The 13,287-nt window shown below is 37.3% G+C and overlaps 1 protein-coding gene across 1 annotated transcript in view; it reads right to left on the reverse strand.

Annotated features, from left to right (window-relative positions):
• LOC136877132 (ABC transporter G family member 23) overlaps positions 1-13,287 on the reverse strand; it is a 153,524-nt gene that overhangs the window by 64,412 nt on the left and 75,825 nt on the right. The window contains exons 5-6 of the mRNA XM_067150943.2: positions 12,741-12,848; positions 3,927-4,020 (exon numbers count right to left, since the gene is read on the reverse strand). Of these exons, the coding sequence (XP_067007044.2) occupies positions 3,927-4,020; positions 12,741-12,848 (202 nt within the window). The remainder of the gene's footprint in view (positions 1-3,926; positions 4,021-12,740; positions 12,849-13,287) is intronic.

The following is a 13,287-nucleotide window of genomic DNA, read 5'->3' on the forward strand; positions in this document are numbered from 1 at the left end:
CTGAAATGAAGACGAGAATTTTTGACAAAGGTCTCTCACAATGAAGAACCCTTAATTGCTGATTGATTGTATTCTATTCCACAGCTTTGATCCTAAAAGCATAGGTGCATATTTAGCACATTAGAATGCTGTTGAGTGTCCTTGTACAGACGTACAGTTAGGTTTAAATCTCCTCTTTGAATTTTTATGTACTCCTTCAGCCTTTGCTCTCTTCCCAATGTTCAGAAGATAAATTTACCCTCCCATTCTTACAATGAAAAATCCAACTTCACTACTCTCTTTGAAAATAAATCTTGTGCTTTCAAATACTTTTGAGCAGTCATCCACACAACTGATTCCCAAGACAAGATTTCCATGATTGTGTTGATGTTTAGTGTGATGTGGTTGTATTAGTGTTCGTGATTTGAATTAACCCTAGAACACAAACTCTCGTAATTTTTACAATGCATACTTGGCAACACTGCTCTATCTGCTAGGCTTTTCGCGCCACATTGCTGTCCTACTCAGTAGCCCTACAATACCGTGAGCTTTGTCAGTGTGCGAGCATTCTTAGAGTGAGCCTGTTGATTTCAAATTAAAGACTGTTGCGTTGTAAAATTTATGATGATTTGTGACTACGTATGATAAACTTAGCAAGGTAAGTTCTGTAACAAAGTTACATAACAGCACTATTCTGAATGAAATAAGTATTTAGAACCACAGAACTGGTCATACACATACTGGTAAGTAACGCGTGCCATTATTGTTATTACAGATGAGTATTATACGAGGAGAACCTCCTGAATTTCGGAGAGAAAGTTGTGTCATTGATTTTTGAAAAAGAGGAAGAGTGTGGATTGTGTAATGATTCTAGTTCTGATGAAGAGGTTAATAATGTACAGACTGATGACTGATGACATAACGCTGACAGATACAGATGAAGAAGATATACCAGCAAGGAATATGGAAATAATCCCAAGCAGTCATGATGACTCCCTGTCACGGTGCAACGAGGCCGTAAGCACAGAAGACTTGAATCTGAGAAGTCCACGAGTTCAACATCTGAAAATGAAGACTACCGAAATGTTTACTCCCCTCCGAGAAATGTAAATATCATGATTGCCCCTAGGAAGATTCTAAAAGGAAGGAATAATCATTGCTGGTCTGCAAAACCTGCTGGTCGGTCACAAAGTCTCACTCCAAGCAGAAACATAATACACTTTGTTCAGACCCCTATTGGAAACGCTAAGGAAGCAACGGCTCTTCAGGATTCATTTTCTTTGTTCTTCACAGATGCTATGATAAACACAATAGTAGTCCATATAAATGAAGAAATAATTAGAAAGAGGTTGAGGTACAAGTCACACAAAAAAAAAAAAACACACACACGCACGCACACGCACACGCACACGCACACGCACACGCACACGCACACGCACACGCACACGCACACGCACACGCACCCCCTTGGAATCTTTGTACTGAAATGAAATGTCGCATGGCTTTTAGTGCCAGGATATCCCAGGACGGGTTCGGCTCGCCATATACAGGTCTTTCTATTTGACACCCGTAGGTGACCTGCGCGTCGTGATGAGGATGAAATGATGATGAAGACAACACATACACCCAGCCCCCGTGCCATTGGAATTAACCAATTAAGGTTAAAATCCCCGACCCGGCCGGGAATCGAACCCGGGACCCTCTGAACCGAAGGCCAGAACGCTGACCGTTCAGCCAACGTGTCGGACATCTTTGTACTAACTGCAGCTTTGAAAAATAATCACCTGTTAGTCTCAGAAATGTTCAATACAGATTTGTGTGGTACTAGGTACAAAGCCACCACGAGTTCAGAGAGGTTTGAATTCCTAGTATCGTGCTTGCGGTTTGACGACAAGGAAACTCGTCATGTAAGGAGGGAAAGGGATTATTTTGCACCAATATGTAAAATTTGGGAACAGTTTGTTCACAATTGCAGAACGTGCTATAAAGCAGGCCCATTTGTAGCAATGGATGAGCAACTATTGGCTTTTCGTGGAAGATGCCCTTTCCGCATGTATATCCCAAGTAAGCCCAACAAATACGGCATCAAAATAGTAATGGCCTGCGACACAAAGACCAAGTACGTGATAGATGCTATACCTTACCTAGGCAAATGTACAAAGACAGATGGAGTGCCTCTCGGGGAATTCTATGTCGAGGAACTGACCAAGACTCTACGAGGATCAAATAGAAATGTCACAGTAGATAACTGGTTTACCTCAGTAAAGCTTGCAGATGATCTTTTAAAGGACAAACTGACGTTAATTGGTACTATTCGCACCAAGAAACCTGATATACCACCAGAACTACTGTCAACAAGAAACAGAAATGTTGGCACACCTATGTTTTGGTTTGATGTTGAAAAAACTCTGGTTTCATTCAAAGCAAAGCCAAATAAGGTAGTTGTTTTATTGTCCACTGCTCATGACCAACCTACTATTAGTGACACTAGTCATAAACCACACATTGTAGGGGATTACAATGCAACTAAGTACGGAGTGGATGCTCATGATCAAATGTGCAATTGCTATTGTTGTAGTCGGAAAACCAGGCGGTGGCCACTGTGTGTATTTTATGGAATGCTGAATAGCACATGTGTGAATTTGTGGATTATCTACTGTAACAATAATGCGTGTCAAGGTGGCCGTAAGTTGCCAAGAAAAGACTTTCTCATACGTCTAAGTGAAGAACTCACCAAGCCATGGATGGCGAAGAGACTGGAAACACCGAGCTTACAAACACATCTACGAGAAATTATACAGGCTGTTCTAAGTCATAGTTCATCTACCCAACGTAAAGGATTGGTTATTACTGGCAAGAGAACTATTTGTCACATCCGTCCTGCTATGACGACAACATACTGCAGCGAATGTCACTGCGTATGTTGCAAGGAACATAGAGCAAATCTTTGCACTAACTGCCATAAATGAGACACCAGGGACTTGAAAAACTAGGAGTTAACACTCTGTAAAATAACCTACATGTTAATACATGCTTCTTATATTACATTTTGTGTACAATTACATTTTATCATCATGGAAATAAATAGTCGTAGATTTTACGAGGGTTTGTGTTTATGTACTACCAAATTAGGGTTTGTGTTCTAGGGTTAATAGTGTCAGTTTATTGAGAATATTGGTGCTGTGAGAGGGAGAAAGAAATGAGTAAAACATATGCAGTTTTAGACTAAAAAACAAGGGATGTGAAAGCATGTAGTAGTCATTCAGTTTCCTACTTTTCTTAAATTTTTAAATATAAATTTTAATTTGATTTTGCATAAATGAAGAGCACAGATGTTGGCTCTGGACTGCTGGAATTGAAAATTATTATAACTTTAATGATTTGATGTTCTTAGTTTCAAAATGAGACATCTCATTGCTGAACTAATCCAGGAATAATAATAATAATAATAATAATAATAATAATAATAATAATAATAATAATAATAATAATAATAATAATAATAATCATAATAATAATCATAATAATAATAATAATAATAATAATAATAATAATAATAATAATAATAATAATAATAATAATAATAATAATAATAATAATAATAATAATAATAACTACTCATTATGCAGTTTATATAGGGTGATTGATTGCATCAATGTATATACTGTGTTAACAACAAATGCTACAGTATGTGTAATAGTGATCCAAAGAATCCAACTCGCTAAAGAAGCTTTTAAAATAGGATGAAACATGTGTGAATAATTATTATGTAATAAATAATATTAAATGGATGATTGGGTGGAATACGTTCTACAGTGAAATGAAATGGCGTATGGCTTTTAGTGCCGGGAGTGTCCGAGGATATAGTCCTACAGCGATAATCGAACATACCAGTACCGGTACTTATTATTCATTGGAAGTAAACTCTTCAACTTTAAAATACTCACCGTATGAGCCTGTCTGCTTTCTTCAATGTAGTGGGTAGTGATGATGACATTCTTTTTTCCAACTTTGGTAATTTCTATTAGATGGTCCCAAATACTGGAAAGGGAAGCATAGGAACATTTTAAGTTATAAAACATATATATTTTAATAAATATAAACTTTTTATGTACATAAATTGGGAGTAGCTAATGTAACAGATTATGAGATCCAAAGTGTTCTAATACTAACTTGACAACTATGGTTTTCTATTGTTTCACCCATTGTGTAATTTATTTCTTCAATGTTTTAATACTTCAATACTTCAAGCATTTATTATCTAACATAATGTAATGCTGCATTCCCTGATAATGATGATGGTGATTATTATTATTATTATTATTATTATTATTATTATTATTATTATTATTATTATTATTATTATTATTATTATTATTATTATTTGCTATTTTGCTTTATGTCACACTGACACAGATAGGTCTTATGGCGACGATGGGACAGGAAAGGCCTAGGAATTGGAAGGAAGCGGCCGTGGCCTTAATTAAGGTACAGCCCCGGCATTTATTATTATTATTATTATTATTATTATTATTATTATTATTATTATTATTATTATTATTATAAATAAACAAGTTTACCGACTTATCCTATTAAGATGGATGTTATTGGCAAAAGCCATTAGCGACTACATTATGGAAATTTGGAATGAGAAATACTATCTAATGTTTGGTACCTAATATACATTTTGCAGGACAAATGACATTGTTTGTGATATACAAAACACAATTTGCTTTTCAGATGAAATAATTTTCTCCATTTTGCTCCCTATAACATTGCTTAACATCAAGTAAAGTTCCTCCAGGTGAAGCCGATGATCTCTCTGTTTTACTTCTTAAAATAACAATCATGATGATCATCATCATAATTCTCAAGTGAAAAACGGTCTATCTGACCAGACAAGACAATGAGACTTGGGAGTAAAGAGATGAGATGCTCGGCTAAGTGGAATGTTATAGATGTTGATTCCCATAGGGAACCTGAAATATTTGTCCTGAATGAGTAAATTTATAATACAGTAATTATAATATAATAATTGCCAGCGTTTCACCCAACTTAGCACACTGGGGCGAAACACTGGCAACCAGGAATGAGTTAGCTGGAAAATTTATAATGTCCAATAACGGACCATTTATATTGGTATAATAAGTGGAATGTTCTGAGCCATCAGTGAAGAGATGGCGTTTAACGACATTAGTAGACGAATAAGCTTGAGTGGAACTTCTAAAAAGCAGGAAAGATCATAATATGAAAGAAAAGGGTATGTGACAATCCACTCAGCATTAGTTCATTTCCCCACCATCCCAGTGTGCATCATACAAAGCACATGGCTGCAGTAATGGTGAGCACTGTTAACATTGTGCAAGTCAGAGAATGTAGGAAAATGGTATAAAATTTCCCTTGGGGAAAATTAAATTAACATGAATATGACTTTCAATAAATGAAACTCAAATTGATAATTATTTCTTTATTTGCAGCGGTATGGAATTAGGAGGAGCCTCTGTGGCTCAGGTGACAGCGCGCTGGCCTCTCACCGCTGAGTTCCGTGGTTCAAATCCCGGTCACTCCATGTGAGATTTGTGCTGGATAAAGCGGAGGTGGGATAGGTTTTTTCCCGGGAACTCCAGTTTTCCCTGTCATCATTCATTCCAGCAACACTCTCCAATATAATTTCATTTCATCTATCAGTCATTAATCATTACCACAGAGGAGTGCGACAGGCTTCAGCAGCTGGCAAAATTCCTATCCTCGCTGCTAGATGGGGGCTTCATTCATTCCATTCCTGACCCAGTCGTATGACCGGAAACAGGCTGTGGATTTTCATTTTCATGGAATTAGGAGTCAACACGTGTAGTGTAGGATTCAGTGTACTGAATGGGGGGAACCTAACTCAGGGCCTATGAAACCACCACAAATGAAATAATGAGAGTATGCTGAGATGAGGCCTCTTTGATAAAAGAGCCTTCTGTACATCTTTCAATCATGGCCATCCATCAGTACTTCACATCACAGCCTACACAGTTGCTACATAACATCGTATCACACATTTTGTATCACTAAATTTGTGATGCAATTTTTCAGATGACTCCCAGCCACAAGACATAACTTATTTATTTGAAAATATAAATAAGTTTTTCATACTGTGAAGTTATACTTAACACTGGTTTTTGGTAAGTATGACCACATCGGAGTACAAGCATGCACTCTACAAACGTTGATAATGCTCTCCTTGAGTTGCATTTGACCAAGTAGGTCCCCTCATAAATCATTCTTCGCTAGAATTGGGCTTGATGAGAAGAGAGTGTCTATGAATATGGCAGTATGTGAAATAGAGTTTGTCCATGACCTAAACATTTATTTTAATTGATCCCTGTGTACCTACTCTGTTTATTATCCTCCTTCCTGTCTTTACAAGACCCTTATGTTGTCATCCTCATTGTGTTATGTGTCCTCAAAATACCTACTTAATTAATATGAGTTCAGTGGTAACACACATGCATATTTGGAGAAATTAATGTATCTTTAGTAGGTACATTCTTATTGTTCTAAACTTACACACTCAAGAGAATTGATGTCCATTATTGAATACTTATTGTCATATGAACTTCATGAAAGGAAAGATTGCTTGTTTCCCATATTGGCTGCCAGAGCCTTGGCATGTATCTATGTAAGGAGTGAATATCCCTGCTTCACTGGGAATGCTAATGAGCTGGGATGGTCTCATTGCCTGTTGATGCATTAGAGTAAGTCAGAAGTACTTCAGTATACTTCTAAATAATATGAGGAATGGGTTGGGCAGACTGATGAACTGAGGCTTTGATTTTGGTATTATGTACACAAGGCCATGTCCAGGATTCCTTTTTGAGGGGGGGGTGCTTCCAAAATAAAACCCTATAGAATCAAATGAATATGCTGTATATTTAATTATCAAAATATACTGAATAAAAAGTTTTCAAACATTCTTTGAGTGGTAGCTTTGTGGTCACTTATACCATCTATACCACTTATACCATCTATCACTTCACTTCTAGCAAAGAAGGCAGCTAAGGATAATATGATGGCAAGCATAATTGGCAGTCATACGGATTTTAGTGAAAAATGGAAGCGTATGTATAGGTATTTTAAGGCAGAAACAGGTTCCAAGAAGGACATTCCAGGAATAATTAATGAACAAGGGGAGTGTGTATGTGAGGATCTTCAAAAGGCAGAAGTATTCAGTCAGCAGTATGTAAAGATTGTTGGTTACAAGGATAATGTCGAGATAGAGGAGGAGACTAAGGCCAAAGAAGTAATAAAATTTACATATGATAACAATGACATTTACAATAAGATACAAAAGTTGAAAACTAGAAAAGCGGCTGGAATTGATCAGATTTCTGAGGATATACTAAAGACAATGGGTTGGGATATAGTACCATATCTGAAGTACTTATTTGATTATTGTTTGGTCGGAGGAGCTATACCAGATGAATGGAGAGTTGCTATAGTAGCCCCTGTGTATAAAGGAAAGGGTGATAGACATAAAGCTGAAAATTACAGGCCAGTAAGTTTGACATGCATTGTATGTAAGCTTTGGGAAGGCATTCTTTCTGATTATATTAGACATGTTTGTGAAATTAATAACTGGTTCGATAGAAGGCAATTCGGTTTTAGGAAAGGTTATTCCACTGAAGCTCAACTTGTAGGATTCCAGCAAGATATAGCAGATATCTTGGATTCTGGAGGTCAAATGGACTGTATCGCGATTGACCTGATAGGGTGGATCATGGGAGACTACTGGCAAAAATGAGTGCAATTGGACTAGACAAAAGAGTGACTGAATGGGTTGCTATATTTCTAGAAAATAGATCTCAGAGAATTAGAGTAGGTGAAGCTTTATCTGACCCTGTAATAATTAAGAGGGGAATTCCTCAAGGCAGTATTATCGGACCTTTATGTTTTCTTATATATATAAATGATATGAGTAAAGGAGTGGAATCGGAGGTAAGGCTTTTTGCAGATGATGTTATTTTCTATAGAGTGATAAATAAGTTACAAGATTGTGAGCAACTGCAACGTGACCTCGAAAATGTTGTGAGATGGACAGCAGGCAATGGTATGTTGATAAACGGGGTTAAAAGTCAGGTTGTGAGTTTCACAAATAGGAAAAGTCCTCTCAGTTTTAATTACTGTGTTGATGGGGTGAAAGTTCCTTTTGGGGATCATTGTAAGTATCTAGGTGTTAATATAAGGAAAGATCTTCACTGGGGTAATCACATAAATGGGATTGTAAATAAAGGGTACAGATCTCTGCACATGGTTATGAGGGTGTTTAGGGGTTGTAGTAAGGATGTAAAGGAGAGTGCATATAAGTCTCTGGTAAGACCCCAACTAGAGTATGGTTCCAGTGTATGGGACCCTCGCCAGTATTACCTGATTCAAGAACTGGAAAAAATCCAAAGAAAACAGCTCGATTTGTTCTGGGTGATTTCTGACAAAAGAGTAGCGTTACAAAAATGTTGCAATGTTTGGGTTGGGAAGAATTGAGAGAAAGAAGAAGAGCTGCTCGACTAAGTGGTATGTTACAACACCAGGAGTAGAAATGGTGACAAGACAGGCGCTGCCGGAACAGACAGATCCATCTAGTATTAACTGAACAAATATTCTTAAGATCCCTCCCAAAGACCAAGCAACACTTCAACGGGAACAATTTTCACACAAGACTGTATCAAGTGTCTAGGATGTTTCTTCCCAATTAAGCAGCAGCCTAAAACTATGAAACAGCTAAATATTGTACTCTTGTCAATTCCTTGACGTTACATGAGACCCAAAGTCAAGACGCTAACAGTTTCATTCACAATGTTTTTGACCAGTCTACCTACAACAATCGGCTTTTGAATCTCCACTTGTGCACGACAACACATTTAAATATTAGTTACGTCAAGAACATGAAAATGAAAAGCGTGGGTCAAACAAGCTCCAGTTTTAATATCACCCCTTCTCAAGAAAAAAGAAGATCCGTTTCATTTTATTTTTAGTTTTGAACATTTTAAGTTAACCAGAATAGAACTGCCAAGTTAAAACACATTTAATTTAAATTTATATTTTCAATCTAGACCAACCTACAATCAGTTCAAATCTCCACTTATTGTTGACGACACATCCTGTCACCAGACGCGATACGTCAAGAACTTAATATGATATAGGGGTCACATAAACCCCGATATGCAATCCCCTTCACCGAAAAGAAGATCCATTTTAGTTTTGGACATTTTCCATATTAGATAGATTAGGACCAAAAAACTTTACTGTATTGACTTATGTTTGTATATAATGTATATGTTGTATATAGTGTATATATTGGTATGTTTATATTGGTTAAAAAGGTCCCAAACCTTGACCTAAAGGTTGTTTACAGGTTGAAGATGCCCAAAATAATGGGTGAAACATGTACCTGACCAAATAAGTCTACATAAAATCATGTAGATAATAACCACATTAAACGTGGAAAGTATTGAATAGGTGGTTTTTTTATTAAATTATCCTTGATATCTATGCCTAAGTGGTATGTTCTGAGCTGTCAGCGGAGAGATGGCGTGGAATGGCATTAGTAGACGAATAAGTTTGAATGGCGTTTATAAAAGTAGGAAAGATCACAATATGAAGATAAAGTTGGAATTCAAGAGGACAAACTGGGGCAAATATTCATTTATAGGAAAGGGAGTTAGGGATTGGAATAACTTACCAAGGGAGATGTTCAATAAATTTCCAATTTCTTTGAAATCATTTAGGAAAAGGCTAGGAAAGCAACAGATAGGGAATCTGCCACCTGGGCGACTGCCCTAAATGCAGATCAGTATCAATTGATTGATTGATTGATTGATTGATTGATTGATTGTTTCTCTATAGGGCTCATCTTGTTTTATCTGCACCACATCTAGAATATTTTCCCCTCTAGTTGATTTCATCGCTTCCTGATTCAGCTGTCCTTCCAAGATTAACTTATTTACCATGTGTTGATCATGTTTTCTGTCATTCGCATCATCTTACCAGTTAACATTTGGTATATTGGGATCACACATTACAATAACATTCCTTTGTATGCCATACCCCACACAGCTGATTATCTTATCAAATAATTCTGCATCAGCATCGGTGCCACCCTTTCCAGGTCTGTGCAACCTGAAAACATCAAGTTAGCAATTATTTTTAGAGATGGGCCATGTTTCTCATTCCTTTTTCATAGTTTAAAAATTATTCTTTCACCAACATGAATACTCCCCCAGCTACCATTCCTATCCTGTCTTTATGATAAACACTAGTTCTGTGAGAAAATTCCTGCATCTATAATATCACTTCTCCTCCATACAATATCCAGTAAATACAGTATCTATTAAATTAATTCTATTTCTTTCTTTACAATACTTCAACAGTTTAACACTAAAAACTTTATATCATACTTACTTGACTTCCGGCTACCTGTACTCCAATGCACTGTACTTCCCTGTAGCTCTTTCTAAACAAATCCCCTAACTTATACGTACCATTGTGTTTGAAGAGAAGGTCATCTGAGTATAGATTCTTGTTTCCTATTCGCTCATTAGAATCTACAAATCTCACTCCCCAATTTCCCACATACCCCCTCATTCAAATCCCTGTTCATCCTCCAGTCAGTTACCCTCCCACACGGTATCCGACTGATAACAATATCCGTTCCCTGAACTTCTCCCACGCTGTCATATCCAGACCTCACACATCCCAAACTATGTTAGTACCTATTCCTGCTTCCCTTACATTGTTGGTACCAACGTGAAAAATTACTATGTACTCGTTACCCTCTTCCTTTCCTTCTACTTTCCTTAACATCTGTCTTAACCTAATTCCTGGATAACACTCTACCCTACTTCCCTTTCCTGGACAACTTTCCTCACATGGCTAATTTGTACTTATCTTTCACTGGTTGTGTAAATAGTTTATAGGTTGTCATTATTCATCATATGCCAAATAATTAATAATTTGATCAGATCCCTCCTCTCCTGGTTTCCCTTAACTTCCCTAATGGCTGTAAAAGGTACGTCCTCCTCCCATTCCTCCCTTTCATGACTCTGTTCTACCTCCCTCTTCCTATTGTCAGCTCTACAGTTTCCTTTCCTCTTGCCTTGACCCTCTTCTGTAACACTTCCCTGTTCCTCTTCCCTCTGCTGTTTTATCTGCAGTGACTCATACCAATTCCTCAGTGATACCTCTCCTGAATATTCAGTCCCTGAGGACAACCCATAGTACTCATTTTCCTTCCTTTTAAAATGTTAGCCCACCTGTCTTCAACTCTCCCCTTCCTTCCCTTCCCTCTTCCCAACCTACTATATCTTGTACATTGATTGAGGGAGACCTACCTTCATTCCTGTATTCTGTGAAAAGCCTAATAATCTCCCTCAAACTTGCTATCACTTTCCTTATACTTGTTAATGGCCACTCAGCTCCTACACCTACCTCCCTCAGCCAAGTTTAGTAGGACACTAAAAAACTGGAAACAAAAAACTGATTATTTTGAAGACAACAATGAATTGATTATATGAACTGTTCACGATAGGCTATGGGGAAGCTCTTAGGAATTATTATTGTAGTCTCTTGAAGTACATTTCAAATAATTCACATGAACTGATAACAGATGTATCAAAAACTGGCTCACAGTTTCATAAAGTTTTAGCCTTATGAGTTCAACCAGTCTCTACTGATCTGCATTTAGGGCAGTCGCTCAGGTGGCAGATTCCCTGTCTGTTGTTTTCCTAGCCTTTTCTTAAATGATTGCAAAGAAATTGGAAATTCATCGAACATCTTCCTTGGTAAATTATCCAAATCCCTAACTCCTCTGCCTATAAATGAATATTTTCCCCAATTTATCCTCTTGATTTCCAACTTTATCTTCATGTTCTGATCTTCCTACTTTTAAAGACACCACTCAAATTTATTCTTCTACTACTATCATTCCACGCTATCTCTCCACTGACAGCTCGGAGCATACATATATACTTATATGCCCTCTCCTTTATATCCTTACTACAGACCCTAAATACTCCCATAACCATGTGCAGAGATCTGTACCCTTTATTTACAATCCTGTTTATGTGATTACCCCAATGAACATCTTTCACTGTATTAATACCTAGCTACTTACAATGATGTCCATAAGGAACTTTCACCCCATCAATGCAGTAATTAAAACTGAGAGGACTCTTCCTATTAATGAAACTCATAACCTTACTTTTAACCCCGTTTATCATCTTATCATTGCTCACTATCCATCTCACAACACTGTCGAGGTCTTTTCGCATGAGGTAGGGATAGGCCGAAAACTAGGGTCTGTGCATAGTGTACTCCTGTCGAATAACACCAAGAGGTCTGCTCATGGCTCTAACATCCCCATTCAACGAAAACAAATCACCATCAATGCATAATTTGTCTTCACTCCATATGAGCACTGTGGAGAGGTTTGAAATTGAACCTGGACTTTTGGCACACAGTCTCATGATTAGGAATTGTATACCACCTCCTCTCCTACATTTGGATGGGAATGATTTCCAGCAAGAGAACTCAAAACAGCTAACTTTAGTGTCAGGCCATAAAGACTTGATGCATTAAGGATTATAGCCATGAGACAGGCCTATAAACCATATGTAATGTTGTATATATAGAACTAATGGAGATATTGTTTGTGTGCAGTAGTGAAAGTATGGGTCTGACTGCTAGAAATTCTAATGCAAAGGGCATTATTAAAACCATACCTTTGGCGTAAAACAGGATCAACTCCCACAGTAGGTTCATCCAAAATGAGCAGTTCGGGATCATGAATGAGAGCTGCAGCAAAGGACACCCTTCTCTGTTGGCCACCACTGTGGACAAGTAATATATTCTATCAGTAGGTCATATCAATATTAAAGACATCACTCAAACATTGAAGTAGAATATAAAATGGAAATAGAGAGGAAAATGCAGACCTCCAAAATGACCACTAAATCTGGTAGTTGTAAGGAAATAGTGCCAAGTAGTAAGGAATAAACAATTCTGGTACTCCACCACCACCATCAGCACCACGTACAGGCATTTTGATTTGGTGCCAATTAGGATACTGCATTTCAATTTTGAGATTGCATTTTACTCTGACAAATGACCAAGAAACTGGAACACTCTTGGGTAATCTTCAGCTGCATTTGGTTAATTACATTGGGGATCAATTATATGTCAAGGTTGTATGATATGTTCAAGGGTAGGTGACCACCTAAGTCAATTTGTCCGGCACCTAAATGTCAGGTAGACTGAAAATTTGGAAAT

Source organism: Anabrus simplex, chromosome 7 (assembly GCF_040414725.1).
Source record: "Anabrus simplex isolate iqAnaSimp1 chromosome 7, ASM4041472v1, whole genome shotgun sequence".
NCBI classification, from domain to species: domain Eukaryota; kingdom Metazoa; phylum Arthropoda; class Insecta; order Orthoptera; family Tettigoniidae; genus Anabrus; species Anabrus simplex.